The sequence below is a fragment of the Notolabrus celidotus genome, chromosome 2 (assembly GCF_009762535.1).
Source record: "Notolabrus celidotus isolate fNotCel1 chromosome 2, fNotCel1.pri, whole genome shotgun sequence".
Lineage (NCBI taxonomy): Eukaryota > Metazoa > Chordata > Actinopteri > Labriformes > Labridae > Notolabrus > Notolabrus celidotus.
Window position 1 is genome coordinate 34222270 of NC_048273.1, and position 24584 is coordinate 34246853.

At 40.4% G+C, this 24584-nt stretch overlaps 2 protein-coding genes across 3 annotated transcripts; one reads left to right on the forward strand and one right to left on the reverse strand.

The window, feature by feature from the left end:
• Positions 1-21: 21 nt before the first annotated feature.
• LOC117830216 (divergent protein kinase domain 1A-like) lies at positions 22-17085 on the forward strand. Of its 2 annotated transcripts, none has more exons than XM_034708245.1 (5): positions 22-278; positions 12165-12299; positions 12394-12501; positions 12582-12758; positions 14125-17085. In XM_034708245.1, exons 1-5 carry the CDS (start codon positions 225-227, stop codon positions 14935-14937), a joined length of 1287 nt encoding a protein of 428 aa, XP_034564136.1. In that variant the 5' UTR covers positions 22-224; the 3' UTR covers positions 14938-17085. The 2 variants fall into 2 exon arrangements, with proteins under 2 accessions (XP_034564136.1, XP_034564145.1); XM_034708254.1 differs by lacking the exon at positions 22-278 and adding an exon at positions 11105-11171 and having other exon boundaries at positions 14125-15300.
• On the reverse strand, positions 15907-24125 carry LOC117830228 (60S ribosomal protein L5). The gene is made up of 8 exons (XM_034708266.1): positions 23999-24125; positions 23449-23518; positions 23247-23362; positions 21596-21730; positions 21286-21488; positions 17713-17890; positions 16337-16425; positions 15907-16068 (listed from the first exon to the last, which is right to left on the reverse strand). Exons 1-8 carry the CDS (start codon positions 23999-24001, stop codon positions 15969-15971), a joined length of 894 nt encoding a protein of 297 aa, XP_034564157.1. The 5' UTR covers positions 24002-24125; the 3' UTR covers positions 15907-15968.
• Between the last annotated feature and the right edge of the window lie 459 nt (positions 24126-24584).

Sequence of the window (24584 nt, forward strand, 5' to 3'; positions counted from 1 at the left end):
ATGTGAGCCTGACTGCGCTGCAGTCTCCGGCGCAGCTCAGTCTGCCGCCTCCCGTATCCAAACGCACAGTGACGGAGCCGCCGACAGAATTCATAATGTTTTATATAGGAAAATCTCCAGGGTTTGCCCGAGAGGCGTTGCCTGATAGTCTGATAGTCTGACATGAAGAGTATACGCGGATTGTTCCTCCTTCAGCAGCTGTTGTGAGATGTTCTGCGTTTGCCATGGCACGAGGTCTGTTTCCATGGGGGTTCTTCAGAAAGCCTCTGTACATCCAGGTAAGCATCTGGGAGATCCCCCTACACTCTGATGTAAGGTCCTACTGGGAATTTACGCCGGCTCGTGCGTGTAAGCCATATGTACCGGGAGCGTGCAGAGATTTACATTCATGTTTGCTTTATAAGAGACGATGTTCATAACATGACAGCCTGTCGTTCACTGTTTGGGCTTCATATTGTATACGGATTGCGGTTTATTTGGAGGTATCAGTGTATGGGTTTTTCTCACTGAATCTTAAAGTCACTTGATGCTCGACGGCTCAACCATCCTCCTGATCCCCGTTGCTGTAGCAACCACGTCCATGATGATTACAGCTGATACATTCAAAGGAGGCTGCAAAACTTTAGAATCACCTTACATTACATAACACGCGTACTGTTTTGATCGCTCATGTATTACGTGTATTTTGCTTACATGCAAACACTCAAAGAAACGCTAGGTTTGTGTGCTGCTTAACCCTCAAATTTACTAACATGTATTCTTGGGGTCAATTTGACCCCAGCAATCTAAACCTCCAGAAAGTGATTGTTACCCAGGTTTATGTGTCAGGTACTTAATGCTTGAAAAATATCTTATTTATAGGGCTATTTAGGTAGTCAACAAGGAAACATTAACACAATTTAAAGCATTAGATGGACTTGATTTATAAAACCGAACATCAAACTACTGTGAGTTTGTCATGCTCTCGTCGGCCCTGCCTTGTTTCTATGTTACCGAAACGTATGACACAAGACACATCATTGAATGTCTTTAGAGACATGGTGGCTGAAAATATTATATCTCAATCTGAAGGTTGGCGATTCAATCCCAGCTCCTGCAGTCACATGTGGAAGTGTCCTTGGTTATTCTGACCTCAATATCATCCAAAACAAATGGAATAAAATGTTGATATTTCTTATCTTATATACAGCTAAAACTGCCTGGGGTCAAATTGACTTCAATGAACACTGATGTCATTTTTTTTTTTACAAGAAATTGGACCATTTCAACATTTTAATTGTGTGTTTTCACAGTTGTCCTCATCAAATCAGGAAAAGTCATGAAAATATGAAGCCAAAAATGATATTAGTCATTAATTTAGAGAAGTTAAACATTGAAAGGGGTCCAATTGACCCCAAGGATAATAGGAGGGTTAACCAGTCTTCATAAGACTGCCAAATGTCTGTTGTCATGCAAATTCATCTGAAATCAAGAATCTGTATTGGGTGATTTAGATATCAAACAGATCTGTATTTGATATCAGGCTGCCCTCTTCATCCTCATGTGGGAAGCTGTTGAAGAGCATTACGTAACAGTTGGCTGTGACTGAAATTAGGTGAAGCCCACAGTGGCCTTCCTCATAAGTAAAATTAAACTCTGCAAGGGAAGCCCTTCAAGGACACGCTGAGGTCTCAGGGAGACAAAAAAAGGATTCAAAAGTCAACTAACACTCATTTACCGGCTGAGAGAAGGAGGAGAAACATGTCCCTGCATCACTCTACTCTAACCAAATATTGGTAATGGTACCTTGTCATTATGCCACAGACATTTGCTTCACTAATTGTGGTTGAACAGTCTTACCACTTCTGCTCTGACTTTCCTGTGTGTGTCCTCACATGTCAGAAACAAAAAAAAAAAACCTGTCAAGTGCTGTGAATAGAGGGAGGAACGGCCCGTCTCAGGGGACAGCCACCAGCGTCGCTCTGTTTTCTAGGCCACCTCAGCCTCCCAGTGACAACTTAAGAAGTGTCATTCAGTGATCCTTGGAGAGAAGCTATTTCCACTGAAACACAAGAACTGACAAGTCCTGCAAGCTGCAAACTTTGGTCCTGATCATGCATGGTCTCCTTTTTTAATGTTTGGACTTTAGATTGAAGTGCAGAATAATGTTTTACCAAGTACTTGATCTAATACTTTTATTTTGTGATTAAAGAACATTTGACCTCTTATGTCTTCTAATGATACTACAAATATGCCTCCAAAACATAGCTAATGCATTATGGTCTTCATCATAAAAAGAGTTTTGCTTGTACAGAGAATTTCTTGACAGCAATTTGATATTTTTCATTTCATTTTCTATCTACTTAAGTACTTTTTGAAGTCATGACTGTAATGTTAGACTTATCATCTATGTTTAACTCACACCCTAAAATGAAAATACACAAATACAATTAAACAGTTTTTGCACAAATATTCATCAGCTGTGGTCCCCATGGTCGAATTTCTGGTTTGTGCCAAATTATGATCAGAAATCATTTATATCCAAGTTCACAGCATATTTGGCTTAAACCCTTTCCAGTTAAGAAGATGCAAAAGCTGAATATAAGATTAGTTTTCGTCGGCCCGATTACAGCTTCTGACGTCTATATCAATGCATTACCAACGCTGTTGCACAGACAGCTATAAAAGAGATGGAGAGAAGGGGCTCTTCAGCTGCAGCCGTACTGTATGTGACAGAGTACATGAGTTTGAAAGTAAAAGCGTTGTGCATCCAGTTTGAATGATTTCAGTGGTGATATAAGAGGTTAAATACATTATATCTGCGGTGGATATAAAGTGAGTTGCTGTTGAATCAGGCTGATTTTTTGCTGGAGATAAAGCTTCTGCATATTTTGCACATTACAGCTCTGATTGGTCTGTGGGGATGTGGGAGGGGGTTTCCCCTGTCAGGAAGCTGCAGTTCTCGCAGGAATAAGATGTGCCTGCTGTAATTGTGTGTTTCGTATGTGTTTGAAAAGCATCCACATTATCTTATCTTCTAAAATGAAAGAACAAGACAAACAGTTCTTCTGCTGATAAAATCATGTTCACATGTGCTCCTGTCGCAGTATTGAGTCAGCATGAAAATGCGTGCTTTGTATGTTTGTGTGGGGGTTGAAGAAGAAGGCTGGCGTGTGTGTGTGTGTGTGTGTGTGTGTGTGTGTGTGTGTGTGTGTGTGTGTGTGTGTGTGTGTGTGCGTGTGTGTGTGTGTGTGTGTGTGTGTGTGTGTGGTGAGGGGGGTTGCCTGCTGTCTGGACTGTGATGAGTCAGATCTTTGTAGTGTAGTGCAGAGAGTGTAGCATCCTTCTTTCAGCACAGTCGGTGACAAGTGGAGGGGCATGCTGGGCTGCTGCTGGGGCAGAACTCTTAAAGGTGGTTCTGAACCGGATCACACTTTTTGTGCATCCCATATGAGTTTATATTTACTCAAGCTTTATATAAATCTTGAAACATCATTTTCAATATGTAAGCAGTGCATTGAAAACACATTAAATACATATATATATATAAGTTATAAATATAGAGCCTTGCATGTATTCACCTCCGTTAGACTTTTATTCACATGTTACAGTGTTTTAATCCAGAAAGCCTTATTTTGTCTTTGTCAATCCATCCTGACTGTGCACTGAGGAAAGTCCACGATGGACTGAAATGTTTGCCGTTTCTTTTGTCTGTACAACACCACTTTGTTCAATAAGAACTTTTGAAACTGATACTCTCGTCTTTTTGCCCTTTGTTGTCTATGTGTGAGTCCTTCCTTTGATGCGCCCACAATTTTGTCAAAGACAGATTAATTCAAAGGTTATCACGAGTACGGGCCAGAGACTGTATAAAACATGTTCATAGTCTCAGTTACATCATACATTGGTTTCTGAAAAGGCATTATGGTGCCCAACAGTGGTGGTTGTCATATTGGAAAAGCTACCTAAACTTGACTTTTGGTCAACCCAGAACGGGCAAAGAGGTGGAGCTGAGGTGAGCCTTTTGCTCCTCGCCTTTATATCTTCAAAACAGGTTAGTGATAAAAAATATGAAGAAATTAGCTAAGTGCAAAAGACCAAAATTGCATTTTGAACAGACTGTAAACATGTTTCATTGTACTTTAAACATGCACATTTGAACCTGGATGTAGATGGAGTCTCAGCCAGCTTCAACTGGACACTGGAGGAACTACACTTTTTGCACTTTGCACTAAAACTATGAGTCCAATGTGGAAGTGCTAAAAACTGCAGTTCATCAAGGATCCGCTTGAGGCTGGCCGGTAACGGAAGTACCGGAAACCGCATACACACCTATTCAAAAAAGCCGATCTTTACAGCAGAAATAAACATGTTTACAGCCTGGTACAAAAGACGAGTGTAGTCTGGATAGCTCATTTCTCTATCGGCACACACTGTACGGGGGGGGGGGGGGATTTTTTTCTAACGCAGCAATTTTGAAGATATTGAGATTACGAGTCTTCCAATGAGAGGCACAGCTGACTGCGGGAACACTGTAGCTGTTGGCTTGGCGGGTCAAAGCCCGCCTCTTTACATCACAATCACTCAACAGCAGCAATATGGCTGCCACTGCCGATTGGCCTCAAAACAGCGCTTCAGAAACAGATGGGTGACGTCACAGATACCACGTCCATATTTTATACAGTCTATGCTTTGGCCTCATGTTTCAAGACTGGAGGTTGCAGCTTTGTACGAACCAATTACTCGAACAAGTCAGATAATGACTATTGGGCCAGTTTAATAAGGAAGTGATGTATGATGGTAATTTGTCAGTGAGGGCTTATTACCTGTCAGGTCTAAGTTTTAGTGATACCAAAGCAACCATTATTATAGGAGGCAATTATGAGAAGAATATCTCACCCGTAATAAATCTTGGGGTGGAGTGATACAAATGAATATGGAGGTTTACAGTGGAGGCAGAGGCTTGTCTGAAGATAACGTCTCCATGAGAAGAGACAAGAAGAGGACTTCAGTTATCTGCTTCCTTTTAAGTAGAGGGAAATTAACTCCTAAGTGTGAAAATGGGAATTTTCAAGTAAAATTGTAAACCACAGATACCAAGATATTGTTCCTGAGAGGCTCTCTCGCTATGATGAGCTTGTAGAGTAGTCATTTGCAAACTATTGTCCCCATGCCTCTGGCTTTGGTGGATTTCAGGATTTATCTCAAACTGAAGTGTGTGTTGTATTTTTATAAAAGGCTTCTTTACAGACAATATTTGTGAGTGATATAATACATATCTACTGTCATTCCCTCCCACAGCCCTCTCTGTCTTTTGTTTCTCTGTTGTCACATCTTTCTGGGCTCTGCACAGCAGCCCATTAACCAGCATTCTCTGAGGGATAGCTTCATAACCATACATAATGGATGAATAGTTTGCAGCCTGCAAAAACCAAGTGTCAGTACAGGATTGTGCTGCACTTGATCAGCTTTTTAATATCCTCTTTGCCTCAACAGTTCAACATCAGATAGCTTGTTGTGGCCTGTAATTGTGTACCCTTTGATGTTCATAACTTTGTATGGTTCAATACACACACTCCTGAACAGAGCTGTGTGTGTGGGTTGAGATGAAGGAGCTCAACCAGATGTAGACGGATCACTTCTTCCCGCCCACCTCAGCATATGGCCACAGTTCTGAGTCAGTCTCTAATTAATAGCTGTCACAGCAGCCACAATCAATATGGCCTCATTAGCCATGTTTGTGTAACTCTCCCCATCATGAGGGGTCAATACATAATCCCAGCGATAGAAATGAAACGGCCTGAGTAGAAATGAAAGCCACAAAGTATCGATTACAAAAAGGCTAACCATACATTTGTTTCCCTGCAGAGTGTTATTTCCATAATGCTTTGCTGTTGATGCATTTCACCTACGGAAAAATCGATGAGAACTATGTGCAGCACTTACTTGTGTGGTCACTGCTATTAAAGTTGTTGTGGGTCCACTATGGTCAGATTGTAAGTAAATCCATCAATAAACAAGGCAGCAGGAATCATATTTGAGTCGCATGGCTTAAACAGATTGTCAGAGAGATTAACAACATGGTGCAGTGTTTGTGAGATGATCTGTATATACATAAAGAAGGCATCTGTCTTTTATTGGCAGCCAAACCAGAATCAGGAAGTCATTTAAGAAGTATTAAGAGGACTTGAAGGCAAGATGTTTGACTCTTGTAGATATGCGATCAGAACTGTAAACCAGAAAACACAAAGGAGATATGAGCAGATTGGAATTAGAGCTGTTATCATGAGGACAGGGATTAGGAGGCTTTTAGACATACTGTGGTTTGTTGTTAAAAAAAAGCCGTCATTTATCTCAGAGGTTTTAGTTACAAATCATATTTTTTGTTTCCTATGACTTCTGCTTTTTTTAAGGGTGTTTAAGCCTTCCTCACACTGCCAAAGTAAAATGTTACAGGAGGAATCAATCTCAATTCCCTTCATTTGATTTTAATATCATTTTATTTTACTGCCCAAATCGGCTACATTTGACAACATTTTGTAAATAAGCAGAGGAATCTCACCCCGGACAGTAGGTGTCTCATCTAAGTGATATGTAGTAATAATAATAATAATAAATAATAATAATAATAATAATAATAATAATAAATAATAATAATAATGATACCTTTATTTGTATAGCACTTTTCGATACAAGTAACAAAGTGCTTCACAAGAACAATAAAAACACAATAAAAGCAACTGACAGTAAAAGCAGAGAGGTAAAACGTTAAAGATCAAAATAAATTCACAAAATAAAAGCATTATGATAAAAGTGTGTCTTGAGTAGTGAAATAAAATGAGGGACTGACTATGCAAGTCTGATCTGTGCTGCCACCGATGCACGCAAACTCTTCTCTGCTTTCACTTCTCTGCTTTCTCCCTCAAACCCTCAACCCTCCACTATGTTGACCCCGGACATGTTTGCCTCGTACTTTACTTACAAGGTTGCTACCATCAGTAATAAATTCTCTGAGCCTGACCAACTCAGCTCTCGGCCACCAGCTAGTGATTCCTCACTCAGCTCATTCTCTCCACTGAGTGAGAGCAAAGTCACCAGGCTTCTGCTTGCCTCTAAGCCAACAAATAGCTCACATCAGATACAAAACTCTAATCATGACTTACAAAGCATTAACCAAAACTGCTCCAGTTTACCTGGAACCCCTCATCCAGGTCTACTGCCCTTCTCGCCCGCTACGCTCAGCCTCTGAAAAGCGCCTAGTGATTCCAGCACACAAGGCCTCAAAATCACTAGCTCGACTCTTCTCTTCTGTTGCCCCTAAATGGTGGAATGAATTGGCCAACTCCATTCGATCTGCAGAGTCCATCTCTACTTTCAAAAGACAGCTAAAGACCCAGCTCTTTAGGAAGCACTGTGCACTTAGCTAGACTGCTCTCCACTGTTGTCCCCAGTGGCAGATCATGTCTTCCAGCTACAGTTGACTCACACTGTCCTGCTCTACTCTGGGAATCTGTGTTCAGCTCTTGAGTGACCCAGCACTTGGTACTTTGGTCATTATTGCTGTGATGTTAATTGTTGATGATGATAATGGAAGGTCTTAAATGGTTTGGTTACTTCATTGTACATGTTCCTTATTTTACAAAAAAAACCAACCTTATTTACTTTTGTGCATTGCCTTTAGACTTCTTGGCAGTACCTGCACCCAAACTGACTTGAAGCACTTTGTTACTCGTATTGATCTTGTTTCCTCTTGTCTTGATCTTTGCTTGTGTTGTTCTTGTTCTCGTGTACGTCGCTTTGGATAAAAGCATCTGCTAAATGACATTATAACATTGTAACATTGTAACATTGTAACATTTCCTCTGGCAGGCTGTTCCACAGTCGGGGGGCTCTGACAGCAAAGTCCCTGTCCCCTTTAGTTTTTAGTCTAAACCATGGAACAGCAAGCAGAGCACTACCAGAGGATCTCAGACTGCGTCCTGGTTTATGGGGGGATAAAAGCTCAGAGATGTATTGAGGGACGAGTCCATGTTGTGCTTTAAACGTGATTAAAAGTGTCTTAAAATCGATCCTGAAAACAACATGGAGCCAGTGTAGGGATGCTAAAATTGGGGTGATGTGGTAAATTTTGTTGTTCTAGTTAAAAGCCGAGCTGCTGCATTTTGAACTGTCTGTAGTCAGTGGATTGAGTTTTGGTCGAGACAGGTGTAGAGTGAGTTGCAGTAGTCAAGGCGGGAGTAAATAAAAGAGTGAATGAGTTTTTCTAAGTTTTTGGGTCAATTAATGGACTTGACCTTCGAAATATTTCTGAGCTGGTAAAAACAGGACTGGACAACTTTCTTGATCTGTGGTTCAAAGTTCAAGTCCTGGTCAAAAATGACTCCAAGATTCCTTGCTGATGTTTTTCAAGGATAGCTAAATGATCTAGGTTGGGCATGATGAGGGTTCTTTTTGCTGCTGGGCCAATTAGAATCATTTCTGATTTATTGTTATTGAGTAGAAGGAAGTTGTCTGCCATCCATGATTTTATTTCTTCAAGACACTTGCGAAGGATTTTGAAATTTGACCTCTGATGGGGAGGTAAAGTTGTGTGTCGTCAGCATAAAAATGGAAATTTACATTATATTTCCGTATTATATTTCCAAGAGGGAGCAATTTGCCAATGTTATGTTTAAATTTCCCCAAAATGCTGATGAGTTATGCAAGCTCATCAACTGTCAAATTCTCAGAAAGACTATGGAGAATGTTTCTGGGAATGAGACATTCTCAGAAATGATTAAGACAGTATGACCCCAGAGTCTTTAGTGGCTTCAGTGCTGGTGACAATGGCAAAGTAATAAACCCCTGCACTTTTTCTCCTCTCATAGTATTAAGGCTGCTTCATGGAGAGAAATTAGATTACAGAGTGACATATAGAGGCCGTCTGAGAGCTTGATTTCTGCATTATCTCTGGTGTCCATGGCAGAAAATGGAGAGATGATCCATTTAGAGATAAGAGCAGCAAAAACAAATTTTATCTCTGAAAAGAAATTTCACATCTTCTGCTTTCAAGCTAGTTTTTTTAAGAGGCTGAGTGTGATCAAAGAGCAGAGTGACTGTCCAGCTACATTCTGTTTCCCAATAAAGTTGGGTCGGAAGAATCCCAGAGGAAAGCAGAGCGCTGAGTGCAAAGAGAATAAAAAAGTAGGGGAGGGCAAGAGAGACTTCTACTGATAACGACGATTGAAAGTGAAAGGGGCAATGAGTGTAAGCAAAGGAAGTCCATCACTGTCAAAGCTGAGAGGAAAAATCAATAATAGCTGGAAAGTAGGGCTGCCAAAAGGTCTGTTATTTTTCACTAATGTCCTCCGATTGGAAAAAGACCATTTTGGATCCAGGCAGACTGTATCTATCAGCTGGGAAATGAGAAAGAAAATCTGTACAGTGTGGAGTTTCTCTAAATGTTTCATTGCTGCTGTTCTTGGCTACAAAGTGCTTTTGCTGTTAATTACTGAGCACCCATTAAGAACCATTGGATTGATGATGTACACTCTGAGCTCACGGCACATTCAGGAGCTTATTTGTTTGGAGCTACTTTTTAAAGAAAATGAAGGCTGCCTGATGATTCACTTAGTGCCCACACAACTTTACAGCAACCTTTAATTAAAAGAGACTTTCCTAAAATAATCATTTCTTTATTTTAAATGCTGACAGACTGAGCACTTTCATATAAACTTTGATTCTTCTCCACTCCTATGTGTTAATTTATGGATTGTACAAGATGTGAGTTTGGTTTTATTGGAAGCTGCTTGTGCTGCCATCTAAACTTGGACTCCACAGTAGATGAGCTCGTGTCTCACTTAGTTAGTTACATGGGCAAGGACAAACATCCTTTAACAGGCAGAAACCTCGAGCAGAACCAGACTCATGTTAGACAGCCATCTGCCTCGACCGAGTTGGGTCTGTAAAGAGGGATAGAGGAGAATAAGAGAGAGGGAGCGGTGATAGTGATGAGATGAGTAGTAGAAGCTGTTGCCGCTGGAATCCAGCACGTCTGTACCAGCTGGAGTCTGGAACATCCACAGCAGGAGGACATCTACGGCAGCTCAGAGGAACCTACGAGACAAGGGAGCTCAGGGAGTCCAGAAAATGTCTCCTATAAGTTTCCATTAGACTATCATTTCAGCTCAATAGTTTTCTGCTGTTTAAAATTTTCATTATGATGCCATTTTATAGATTTTCACTAAGAATATTAAGTATCTCAATAAAGAGCAGAGCTGACTTTTACCATTATTGTATGTGTCATTGATACATTAGTAAAGACACTAAATGATTTTTTTAAACTCACAATTGGTCAAATTAATGTGCAGAAAGTCACAGAGAATCATCAATAAACTAAATGTCCCTATATGTTTATTTCCCCATCTCTTTTTACTTGTGCCTCAGTATGCTCAGATGAACTCTACTCTGGGGGTATGAGGGGTTTGTAACTTCCAGGGTACCTACTGCCCAGGTTGCCTAAGATTCTCACCTGCCCACTTTATTTCTGTCTGGTAGAGCCAAGCCTGTGACTACCTTTGGATTTCAGAATGCTGAGGACAGACGTAACACTGAAGAACACAAACGGTCATAAAAATGCAGCAAGAGGCAGATCTTCTTCAATCACTACATTCTGAGTACTGATGTCCCTCCTTTTTGCCTCTGATATGAACCAAGCAAGCGTCTAATTGATCATGGTTGTTTTTTTGTTTTTTCCTACTTTTATTTTGTTTCATGTGAAAATATAACATTGACCAATTGAGGACTAGGACGTGAAAAAGGAAATGGAAAACGTAAAGAGTCTCTGTGGTTACAGAAATCCAATTTTTCCCATAGTATGTCCCCCTTCTCCTTCTGAAGGTGAAGAGCAAGTCATTTTTCCATACTGCGAACAGAGTTAATAATGTTTTTTTAGTAGATTAACGTTGGGAGGGTTCTTCTGAAGCCAGCCTTTTGTTATTGCTTTCTAACTTGCAGCCATGAAAATCTTCAGGAGGTGTGTCCCTTTTTCCGAGGCCATCAGGTATTTTCCCGAGGTAGAAGAAGATGAAATTAATGATCTGTTTTTGTTTTCACTTTTTGTCCCACCAATATGAAAAATAGCGTTGCCTTTTAATGAGAGGGAGATCACACTTGATGGACATTTTCATCACCATTCTGATATGAACATGCAGGTAAACACAATGCTTGATGGCTGAAACAGAACTGTTCATTTTTCATGCCACGTATCCTCATTTAGCGTGCGAAAGAATGACTTTTAAAAGGGTTTTGCATTTTGTATTTGGTATCAGATGAAGGCCCAGGAAGCCATTAAGACACATTTGGGTGTCAATATGGAAGTATCCTCAAAGCTAGCTCACATAGAGACAGAATTTAAAGTTAAGTTGGATTCAGATGAGATGGCTCGTTACAATGCAGGACAGGAGACACCCTGTTAAGGTATAAAACTATTACTCAAATGCACTTCTGGATTAATCCTTTATATTTCATCTACTAGGAGCAGAAACAGAGCTGTAAGGAGAGAGGATGTTTTTGGACAGAGACATAAATAAGATTAGCTTCTTGGATAGAGACAAGACTCCAAATGTAGCTCTGTTTACGTGGAAGTGTTAAAAGACAACTTTATGTACTGTTGTATGTAAAGCACTTTGTAACCTGTGCTTAAAAACATGCTTCAAGAAAGACTTTTCCTCTTCTTCTTTATTAAAAGGGTGTTCAAATAGTTTTATGATATATAAAGGATCTGGCACATCAATTTGAGTGCATTAAAGACTTTGTTTCCTGCATTGTGTAAGTCTCCAAGTTCAACACTGCCTTCAGATATAATCAGCTCAATGCTTTGTTAGAAATTATAAAAGCTAATTTTCATGGTAAGTGTACAGTGTGTACTCAAACATGAAAGATGGCTCTAATATACTGGCCCTGAGCAACTGACATGACTCTCATCTTCATAAATCTTCATTACGATGTGTCATCTGAAAAGTCCCTGGTTCCAGGCTGGTCTCAAGTCAGCGCAGCGTTTGCGAGTGCTTTCACAATGATTTATTGATGAAGAATCTGATGCAATTTAGATAACCAATATGATGCCACTAAATCTACATATATGAGCGTACTTTATTGAGCTTTTGTTCTCAGTGATGACAAGCTTTGAAATCTGTTTCCAACAGACCAGATTTTCCTACCTACACATGAAGTACCTGTTCTTTTCCTGGCTGGCAGTGTTTGTGGGGAGCTGGATAGTCTATGTGGAGTACTCGTCCTACACAGAGCTGTGTCGTGGGCGCGACTGCAAAAATTCAATAGTGAGTATTGTCTCTGCTCATGTCTTACATCCTCGACTCCCTGTATTCCACTTCCCTTTGTGCTATTAACCAATATTTTTCTTGGACTTTTCAGTGCGACAAATACAAAAAGGGAGTCATTGATGGCTCGGCCTGCAGCAGCCTGTGTGAGAAGGACACGCTTTACTTGGGGAAGTGTTACACTGCCAATGCCAACAGCCAGGTCGGTCTCTTTAATCAGACTCTCCTCTTCACTGTTTCTCTTAATCCGGCTGCATCCCAGGCTTACCTTGTTTATTTTAGGTGTACTCTGGGATCTGGGGAGATCTGGAGGGAGTCATTAAGTGCCAGATGGAGGAGGTGCCACAGTATGATTTGGGGGGTGAGATGGAGCTCAGGAAAGGGACTACGGCCTTCAACAAGCCCAGCGAGGGGACGTCTGTGGAGAAGTTCAGGGAGATGATTCTCAACCACTTAAAGGTCAAAGGAAACACATTAAACACAGCGTACACTAAGGGGTTCACTGTTTGACATTGTTTCTCAGATATTCTTTGCAGATTATTTCAAACCCAATTTACCCAATAGTCATGAAGATCCCAAAATACATATGCACACGTTGTTTCCACAAATTTCCAGAGAGCATCAAGTCCCTGCTGTACGTAGAATGAACAGTATCATGCCCTCTCTTATTTTGAAGACTCAAAGGTACAGTATCTTCAGACACAAATAAAATGCTTTGAATGATTTACATTCTTAAAATTGAGATTTTTCAAGTTTAAAATGACATGTTTTACATGCCTTATCTACTGTTTTTTACATCTGTGTTATGTGCACACTGCCACCTGCTGTATTGGGTGTGTAGTGGGTGTGCCTAAGATTACATAAAACTGTTGAAAATACACAGATTCTGAAACCTGATTGGAGTGTAATCCAGTTGAACTTTTCCAGTGGATCAAACTTCAAGATCTTCAAAACTTTTGTCTTTGTTCATAAAAATCTGGCTTATCAAAAAGAAACCAATTGAACGTGTTAGTAACAGGGAAATATTTGTACAATGTAGTTTATGTACTGCATACAGTCTAGACCAGGGGTGTCAAACTCATTTCAGTTCAGGGGCCACACACAGCCAAAGTTGATCTGAAGTGGGCCGCAGTAATATCATAAAATAATAACCTATAAATAATGAAAACTCTAAATGTTTCCCTTTTTGTGTGCAAAAAATACAAGTACATTATGTAGATGTTAACATTTAATGAACTATATTTTTTCAAAAATAGCTGTTGTATTTTTCATCACGATGAGTCTCATAGTGGGGCCAAATATTTGATTCTTTAAGCACTGAAACCTGCTGCAAACACACCAAACACACAGCACACATTCACCTGACACAGTGAAATGAAAGACAGATAGATTATAATAACAAAGAAGAGAGGGATGTTCACAATTAATTGAGTATTAATTGATTGTTAAGAACTGACTGGAACAAACAACATGTGGCCTTATTCTTCGTTTAGCTATCAGGGAGGTGTTTTACGTTTAGACAATATGTCATTTAGGATGTGATATTTTTGATTATTGAGACAGGAAGGATACATTTGGCTTCATGTACTTCATTTTTCAGTGAAATAATAAACTAGAAAATATTTAGTCATCATGAAAGAGAACTTTGAACCGTCACTTTCTCAAGGTCATGATGTCAGTTCTAGTTTCAAACAGCTGCATCCCTTTTTGCTCACCAGAAGCTTTATATTGTTCTTTGACACTGTAAAGAGTTCAGACCTAGGTTTGGATAAAGTCTCATTTAACAGCCCTGGTGTGCCTTTAAGTTTTCGTCTCTCTCTTACAGGCTAAAGTGGGGGATCAGGCAAACCTTGCAGACCTGGCAACACAAGTATTGTCCATAACAGATGCCAACAAGGACGGGCATATCTCACTGCCTGAGGCTCGCTCCACGTGGGCTCTGCTGCAGCTGAATGAGTTCCTGTTAGCTCTAGTCCTGCAGGACAGAGAGCACACACCCAAGTTGCTGGGCTTCTGCGGGGACCTGTATGTGATGGAGAAGGTGCCGTATTCTCCTCTGTACGGGATCAGTCTTCCCTGGATCATGGAGGTGTGGATTCCTGCTGGTCTGCGTCGCAGCATGGACCAGTGGTTCACCCCCTCCTGGCCACACAAGGCCAAGATCTCCATCGGACTGCTGGAGCTGGTCGAGGACATTTTTCACGGCACTTTTGGCAGCTTCCTCATGTGCGACGTGAGCGCCAACACTTTTGGGTACAACGACCGACATGACCTGAAGGTGATGAACGCACAGTATATTGTTCCTGAAGCCACCTTCCAAGAGATCATCAGGCAGCAGCGCTGTGATGTGGACGAGGACTGTCTCTACGGGGCAGACTGCCTCACCTCCTGCGACCTCACCAAGCACCGATGTACACCCGAGGTCACCCGGCCAAACTTAGCCAAAGCCTGTGAAGCGCTCAAGGACTACATACTGAGAGGAGCCCCGTCGGATGTGAGGGAGGAGCTGGAGAAGCAGCTGTACGCTTGCATCGCACTGAAAGGTTCAACAGAGCAGATGGAAATTGAGCACTCACTGATTCTGAACAATCTCAAGACTCTGCTGTGGAAGAAGATCTCTCACACTAAAGACTCGTAATATATCAGCAAGTGTTGCACAAAGGCACAAGACCGGCTCCTGTCCCTGGAAAGGTTTTAATAAAAGTGTTGACTCTTTTTACTGTGAAAACAACAGACTAGTTTCCTCGTATTTATCTCTACATATATGACTGAAGCATTTTATCCTGCAGGAATGTCACTTTCATTTTACAGTAATTCATGTAATACTTTGTTTATATACTGAAGGAACATGAGTAAGTGCAATTTTTTGAAACCAAGACAGATATAATAAATTTGACTTAAAAACTATGGTAGCCCAAAAAGTGTTGAAATGTTTGCAGTGTCTGCTATACTAGAAACCATAAAGAGTATTTTGTGAAGTAAGATGACTGATTGCTTCATGTCTTATTTCTCATGTTGCAGAAGTTGCCCGACAAATCACAGGTTTGTGTTGAAGCATGCAGAGGCTGCTCAAATCTTAGCTTGTTATTTTTATGACCAGCATAAGATCCAAAAAAGGTCAAAGAAACTACAAATAAAATTAATATTCAATAATCCTATTTGCATTTTAGTTTTCATCTTCAACGATGCTAATTATCAAAATTCAGATTAAAAAGAAAATTTGAAAACTAAAATGCATTCATAGAAATGCTTTTTAATCTTCAGGATGAATACGAATTTTTTTTAAGTAAAAAAAAAATGAAAATTTTAAATTTTTGAATTTTCTTATTTGAATTTTGATAATTTAGGAGGGTGTATTTTGAAAATTAAAAAGTAAATGTCATTCTTTCATTTAATTGTGTGACATTTAGCTTTGTTATAGTGCAAATATGATTATTGAGTATTCATTGTCAAATAATGCAAACATTTAGAAAATAAAAAAACGAACCAATTCTAATTTTCGTTTTCATCTTAATTTTGGTACGTATATGCTTCCATAAAGAAGGTCATTTTACAGGCTACAAAGGAGTTTTAGTGCAGAATAAAAAACCACATTGTAGGACTGAACTCTTTTTGATAGATTTATTAGAACAAAAGTATTTTGCACTTGGAACGGAGTCGACTGACGCCTCAATCTGAAGCCTCCTGTTCCTGTGCCCGGAGGAAGCTGGCCTTCTTCTGGGCGACGCGGTCTTTCCTCTGGCCGAGAGAGAGCTTAGCACGGTTCCACCTGGGACACAGAACAAACAGGATTGGTATTTGTAGCTTTTGAAGCGGACATGAACAGGTGATCAGATGTTTCAGGTGTCTCATAACCCACGTGCGTACCAAACACTATTCTGTAATGTTCTCTCACTTTGCCCGAAGTCAGAGACGACCTACAGACAACTAGCACCCTCACATTAAACAGAGTCCTCACTCTTCACAAGTTTCATTTCTGAGGCCCTGAAACCAACATTTACACCGTTTAAAAAACTTTGGGCTTGAGCTCCTCTCACCTCTTCTTCTTGATTTCTTTGGGAGGCTTCTTTTCTTTGACGGGGTTCTCACGAATGGTAGCATGAGCCTTCAGGTACATTGCCTCAATCTGAAAGAAAGAAAACCAGTCAAATGTGTGTCCAGAAGTTCACTCTGTATGTCCTCTTTAGTTACCATTTATCTTTCTTTATCTTTTACACCTTTATTTTAAAGAGGAGAGGACAGTGGATAGGGTAGGGAAGTGGGAGAGAGGGGGGGAATGAGATGCAGGAAGGAGGCTGCAGGCTGGACTCTCACCCCGGCCACCCGCTACATGGGCACGTGACTTAACCATTAGGCCAAGTCTACGCTCAGTAAATAGATTTAGAAGACCTTCTATATTTCAAAGTTTGATCTCAAGAACTTAAATGAAAAAGGTGAAGCAAATGTATGATCTTGCATCTTGCAGTTTAGTAATGACTAGTTTAGTTTATGTTCAGACTCTCTGGTTTGACTGCACACAATGCAGGAGATAGTGAATATATTTCTTCAACTGTGTGGTTAAAATGATGCTTTGCAGCTGTATTTTTAAATAAATGCAGAATCTGCAGAAATGTGTGCAAAATTAGTATGCAAATTGGTATTAAGAGCATATAACTTATAAAGGTTAAAAACTAGGCACCATTTTAAACCTATTGATTGATATTTACTACAATTGTATTCAAACTTTTAAAAAAAAACAACAGTTTTCTTTACATTTGTATACAAAATAAAACTGTTAATGTCTTTGAAACATTTCAAATCTAAAGTGTTTCTCTAATGTCCAATATAACCTTTTCTTTCAGTGAGGGTCAGAGGTCACTGGGAAACAGATTCAAGTTCTGATGACTTCTCAGCTAAGACTCAGCTGCACATTGTATGTCTTTCCAAAGATGCTCTTTGAGCTGTATTTCATCACTGAATTATCTTATTTATTATTGACCATAAGTTCTTTATCTGTTTGTATAAATGAAACTTCTGAAAAGAACATATTTCTGGTGTTCACCAGTCTCACGTTCATTACCAGATCATTTATTGACTTGAGAAGCTTCTTCTCAGTTAGGGAGATCGAAGAGATTCAGGAGATTCCAAGCTGCTTAATACGTGCAAAATGTTAATTAGCTCAGGACGAGCAATATTTAAAAGCATGAAATCGAAAAATGTTCTATTCATCATTCGGTGGCTCTCCTTACTGGACTGATCCAATCACTGCACAATGACGCCGAGATCATATCTCTTGATCAGTGGTTCACGCAGACACATGTAAAGAGCAGGCCCACGTAATGAAGTCCAGATCAGCTGTTACAACATCATACACTGTTCAGTTTACTTTAACACAGAGGAGGGGCCATGGAAAGAGTGCAGAATAAGGACTTGCCATATCAGGGGTAACTCCATTTTTAATGAAGCGAGAGAATTGCTTCTTGTACGCGTCCTCGTCCTCCTCCATCAAGTAGCTCATGTACTCGGACACGTTGATACCCATGATGTGCTTGCGGTGAACCTCAGCGTTGAACTCCTTACTCTCTGGATCGTATCCGGGGAAGCGTTTGGTGCTGTGGACAAAAACATAGGAAAGGTAAATTCACAGCAGGTTTGGTCAAACATTGTGGGAAATGAACACGTATGCCCTTGTTCCCAAACTTTTCAGCCCAGGACCCTGTAACTATAGGTGCCAAAGACTCGCGACCCCCCACTGTCCCTCAAAGTGGTTTAATGTGGCTTCATTTAGCTGGTCTACAGATGAGCATACCTGTATGAGCATGTGTCTGTGTTTCCTGTGATGTTATGAATTGACCTGCTGCTACTGATGCTTTTGATAATTAACTGTTCACCAACTCTTAACTTAGGAGTCATCTGGCAAAAAAGGCAGAAAACTCATTAAATATTCAATTTCAAGGTTTTATTTCAAGGTTAGCTATTAATTTTGTCAATATTTTGTACTATAATGGTTAAAATGTACTATTTTTAGATAACTTGTCATTGAACTTTTTTTATTGCATTTTTTTCAGGATTTATTTGTTCACAAGTTAACAAGTTATATATAATTAATACAAAAACAGAGAAGAAAAAATAAATACAAAAAAAACCAATAATAATAATAAATAACAGTAAGAACAAAAAGGAAGATAAACAGGTAAATAAACAAAAATAAATAAATTCTTTAGATAACTTTAAAAAATATATATTCTAGAAGACATCTCTTGACCCCCCCCATTTGTGTCTCGTGACCCCCCGGGGGTCCTGATCCACACCTTGGGAACCCCTGCCCTAGTTGACAGTGCTGCCTTAAATGAAAATTCATCTTAAGTGTAATACATGAACAGCATCTTATTCTCCTAGCTCACACTGGTTGTTAGGTGTTCCTGTTATCTGTATTCTCAGATGCATCTTAATCTGACAAATGTCAACAAGGAGGCTTCATGTCTGCTGATCTGTTTCACTTGCTTTCTCGTGAGTGCAATGAACAAACCTCTTGCCTGCAGGTTCATGTGATCATGGACCTTTAGATTCAGAAATGTATCCTTTGTTTTCAGCGCTTTGGGTGTTTTATTTCTGCCGCCAGTTTCGATCAAGACAGTTCGGCAAAGGAACTGTAAACTTGTGTAGTCTATTTTTAGACCTAGCTCAGACAGGCCAGGTACACCCACTACACTTCAACATAAAAAGGTCACATCAAAACTAATTTCCAGCTTCAAGAAACTGATCCTTCCGATCTGTGGATGGTTTCCAGTGTGCTTAGCATGTTTTAGCATTTAATTATCTTCTGCGCTCTTCTATGCATCTTCATCTCATTTCTGCACGTCTGCTGAGAGCTGCTCGAACAGCAGCTAGCTCTCAGGTGACTGAAGAAGAGCACGACCAGATATGTGTAACTTTAAACTACATAAGTAGGTACAGCACTAATGGTGTCCAAATGTGGGGACTAACATTTTTCAGGACTATGTGCTTTGAAATTGTACAATTTCAATTATGTTTGGTAGTACTGATCTACTATACTAGGGTGTAAAGTCCTCACTAAACCAGACATTGAAACTAGTCAGTTTGTAACTTAAGTTATGTCATTGTTTGGTTTTTAACTAGTAAACCGTAACGTCCAAACTAACAACAACATTGTCTCAGATATGACGTTTACACTTCCAGCAGCCATTTAGAGGATTTTGATACAGGGGCTGTTACATTGTTATCTTTCGTGCCCAATCAACTCAGAACTGACCAGCGGCTGAAACACACTACAGTTACAGAAAAACAAAGTTATGTAAATCTTGATAAAGTGTCACAGTAAGGTGATAACTATAGCCTAAATCTACAGTGTGTATAATAACAGTGACATCAAGTGGTAGAATTAACTACAACACACGTTAATATACTAGAGTGCAAATCTTGGTCATCATATTTTTCCAAAGGATGTAATCTCTCGTAGATAACACGCTGCCAAAGAGAAGAGATAGAGGAGAAACCTCTATCTTCTCATCCTCCGAATCATCCCATCTTTCAAAACAACACTCATAGCAACAAGCACTCTACGGAGGACTTTACACCTACTAGGAGCCAAGTGTAAGAATTAAGTTGTAACTTAGGCTGATGTTTGAACTATCTCAGCTGGTGCAACGCACAAAACGTTAGTAGAGTGTAAACTCCATCCTAAATGAGAAATCACATTCAAACTAAGCTACATTTGAGCTTACGCACAGCTGGTGCAACAGGCTGCAGGAGGACTCCAGATTTAGTTTGCACCTGAAGTAGCTTCTCTTCCTGCATGCTGAGTGCCTCAGTGCTCTGCCCTCTGTCGCAGACACCACACTGCTAACTGTTCTCATTAACAGGTTGACAAGTACTGATGTTGTTTAGTCCCCATGGCATCTCAATAAAATACACACAGTACAGTTAAGTCTGTTGCAGACAGAGCGAGCAGAGGAAAAAGACCTGGTTCCTGCATGTTATCAGTCCTGACCTGTGGGCTGCTGACACATCACTACAGAATGACAGACACCTGTTCAATGTCTGTTTGTTAAAATGCTAGAAAAAAAAAACACTACAGATACACGCTTCTCCTCTCTATTATGAATGACAATTCAAAAGGAACCATCTTCTTTGGGAACACATTTTTAGGAAAAATGGTTTGGATTTGTTTTTTATCTTCCTGACTTTTTCCCACTACTATATCAAAGTTCAAATTCATGTGTTGTGAGATCTCTAGTGCCAACACCAAAGAGGTCACCAACCTCTTCATCTGATATTTACCCCCCTGCTGTCTCTTTAAAAAAAAAAAGAAAAAAAAAAGAAAAGAAAAAAAAAAAGGTATAAACAATGAAAATTAAGGCAAAATAAATATCTGTAAGTTCAGAACATAGAAACCAGCCATAGTTAAATATCTGATAGAGTTTGCAGCACTTCTTGAATCCCTCTCACCCTGCCAGATGACACGTGTTCAGTTTTGTTCCAAAATTGCATTCAACACTCTGCAAACCTAACAGTTTTTAGTGTCATTGTATCGTTTCCTGCACAAACAAAAACCTCTACGATGACAACAGGAACAGAATACAAAAACAATTGAACTGACCAATCTCACAGCTTTGTGAAAGTGCTTTGTTTTTCTAGATAAGAGCACAGGTGTCACAACAAGGGCTCTGTTCTGCTCATGTGTTTGAAATGGAAATCTGGGCCCTGCTTTTTCTAATACGTCTGTTCTTTTGTAGAGAAGGCCAAGATCTATAATAAGAAAAAAGGTCCAACCACAAGAGCAAACCATGAAAAACATAAATTCTACTAAAAGTCAGCTTTGACTGAAGCAACAAATCCTGCTTTCAAAGTATTCCTATCTCTCCTGACTTCATGGTTGTCCAGTGAAGAAAATTATTAGAATTTCCATCCAAATAAAACACATCAACCATAACTAGATTCTAGACTCGCATTGTAAACCACAGCCGTTCATCAGATGGAACATTACCTGTGTGGGATGGACAGGCCTCCATCCACAGCCCCCTTCAGGGCACCGAACACCTTGTTGCCTGTGGTGGTTCTAGCAAGTCCGGCATCCAGGTAGCAGGTGAAAGCGCCAGGCTGACCATCAATGCTCTCCACGTTGAACTCATCACCGGTGACCTCTACCTGGCCATCGTACACCTTATCCAGGCCAAACTTGTTCAGCAGCTGATGAGCAAATGCAAAGTGTTAGATACAAGATCAAAAACTTGAGCTTCATGTGTGCAAACATACTTTTAAACACCTCATCTACATAACCAATTTAAAAGACTTACTCTGCGGGCCACCAGCAGACCAGTGCAGTAGGCTGCTGCATAGTTTGTCAAGCCCACAGTCACTCCGTATTTTGGCAGCTCGTGTGAGTAGGCCGCACACACGATCATGTCACCCTCAATCTTGGCATAGGCGATCTGCAACACAATCAGAGGTAACCATGAGTTCACCCTCTTCAGGATTCACTTTTTACATTGTATGCATAAAGCTGGACAACCAACTCTGTTCTACAGGCCACAGAGTTACACCTTCCTCACACATGCATGAAACTACTGACAATGTTACCGCCTAAATTTCAGGGTGAGCTGCATTTGTGAACACTGACAGCCATATTCTTCACCCCAACTTTATCTGGACTTTTGCCAGCCAGCCTCCAAAATTTCACAGAAGAAAGTGTGAGCTGATGCGAGGACGCAGAAAGAAGTCAGTATGATGTTTAGATCCTGCAGCTGTGGTAAGACTGAGGATGTTTGTGAGTAATGAAACTGTGTCACGCTCTTTCTGCTCGCCATCATAGCATCTGTGCCTGTATGTATACCGTCAATACGTCCAACTACTCAACGCTTCTATATAAAAAGGTAAATTTGTCAATACAGCTTTTTACTTTGCACTGTGACTTGTGCAATGTCCTTTTTTGCACGGCAGACTTTATATGGATGTTTTTTTTGCACTTTAAAATGATAAAGACGTTAAACGTTACTCAATTCAGTGCCTGTCTGCAATGTCATCGCCACGCGCCAGCAGACAAAGCACAGCATGGTGGATGGCAGGAGAAGCCGGCGAGCCAGAAATGATCAAGCCACCATTGTGGTCCAGCGTGTGGAATCACTTTGGCTTTTGCAAAGACGGAGATGTTCTAAATAAGTCGCTCGCTGTTTGTAGGATATGTAAAGGTCAAGTAAAGAACCATGGCAACACCACAAATCTATCCAACCACTTACTAAGGCGCCATGGGATTTCACACAACGCAGGCCGTCCTCAGCTCTGCAGAAGCCTCAGGCCCTGCCAGCATGTTTAGTCAGAGACATGGCCAAAACTCAACTCTGGTGTAAAACATCACAGCAACATCAGGAATCTAGGATTGTCCAATAACAAGGTATTTATTTCAGTCACACTGGTTGAATTTTGGGCTAAAAAGTTACTGAATCGATTTCAAGTCACTGAATCGTTATGATCGTATCATTCTAAATGAACCAATATCGTCCTTTAATTGTATCGGCAACCACTAATCATGATACGAATCAAATCGTTGTTAAAAAGAATCGTTACACTTGCCTCACGACTCCCCAATATCCTATCCAATGGGTGGAGGGGAGGGAGGTCAATGAAGCACATGTGAAAGAGCAACTCAATCAATTCAGGAGAAGGGTGTCCAGACATTCCTTTTTAGGAGTGAAACCGGCTTTTACTATTACAAGACTTAGAACGCAGCTCTGATTTGGGTTGTAACATCCTTGACCGTAATCAAATCATTTGTTTCTTGATTGTGTTTACATTGTCAGACAGAGTTCTTTACCATGTTTTTCCCCTTCTGACTTCTAAATGTGGTTGATTTTGAGAGAACAGCTGTCTAAATACACGTACCCCTTCCTGCTTCGAGGACTTTGCACTCTCCTACAGAATATAAGCAGGATAACCTCAGAGCACTCTCACCTGGCAGACGATGTCCCTGTTGGAGAAACGGACAATCATCCGGTACTTGGGTGTGTTGTACTTGTTCTTATCTTGGACAACCAGGCGCTTGCGAGCAAAGAAGTCAGTCTTTCCCTCTGAAAAGAACACATACTTTGATTACCTCACAAATCATCCACAATCTATCTGTGAGAAGGCAGATATCTGTCACAGGTGGTCTTACCTCTCCTCCTCCTGAATTTGACCTGATACCTCTTGAAGTAGGCCTTGTTTTTCACCACTTTAACAAAACCCTGCAGGAGGACATGCATTGGATTACAATCAGGGTGTTAACATTGAGTAAAATACAGGTTAACTTAGTCCCGTGTTACTCTGAGCACATCTACTGAGCTGACACTGACATGGGGTAACATTAGCAAGCTAATCCAATGCAAGTGGACGACAGAAGTTAGCATTCTGCTACATGGGATATATGACAGGCTAACAAGCTGGAGGTAAACCACAATAAAAGGAGAAGTCAGGCATGTGAATGAAGGGACTCTGTATTTACATACTAATGAAGAATCACAGTACAGCAGTCAGGCAGGAGGAAGCAGTGGGTTTATGAAGGAAGCCATTAGGCCACGTTTAAACAGAGCCGGCTAAGTGCTAGCAGGTAGATAATCTAACTTCATCTGAACATCAGCAACATGTTTTATATCGTTGGACACCTCGCAGCACACGATGCATGTCTTAGGTACACATGGAGGCGCATATTGGGATGAATTACAAACCATTTTGCAGTCTTTTTGTCTCCTTAAGAAGGAGCCCGGAGCCAAAGACTGGGGCTTGACTCCGCTGCACTGGAAAAAGGAAGAACGTAGCGCGCATGCTCCGTAAATAGCGCGTCACAGGATGAGCCTGAGAAACGCCATGCTGCAGGATTCAGCACTCTGCCCCCTACTGAGCTGGGGCGAACATTGATAAAGATTAAATCACTCTTATGTTTGTTTTTTACATGAGAAGATCGCGCAAACAGCGCAAGTGTACCAAGTCCTGCAAAAACTCTGGCTGTGCAAAAGGACTAAAGGCTGCTTGAGTCAGTCAAGAGCAGCAAAAAGTATCCATGGAAGAAGTACATTTAGTGAGTCATACTCCTCTTTTGCATTTTGGGCTGTTTTTTTTATGTAAAGAGACAAATTGTGGTTTATTTGAGGTTTATTCATATGAGGTTACATAATGATACAGTAAGGATTAAAGGGAATATACACACTTTCTGCATTTCCAGTTGAATCAGAATATGAATATAAGTTGAATTCACACATCATGCTCACACCACCATGGCACCGTGCACCTGTCCCTTATTTAGTAGTGAGAAAG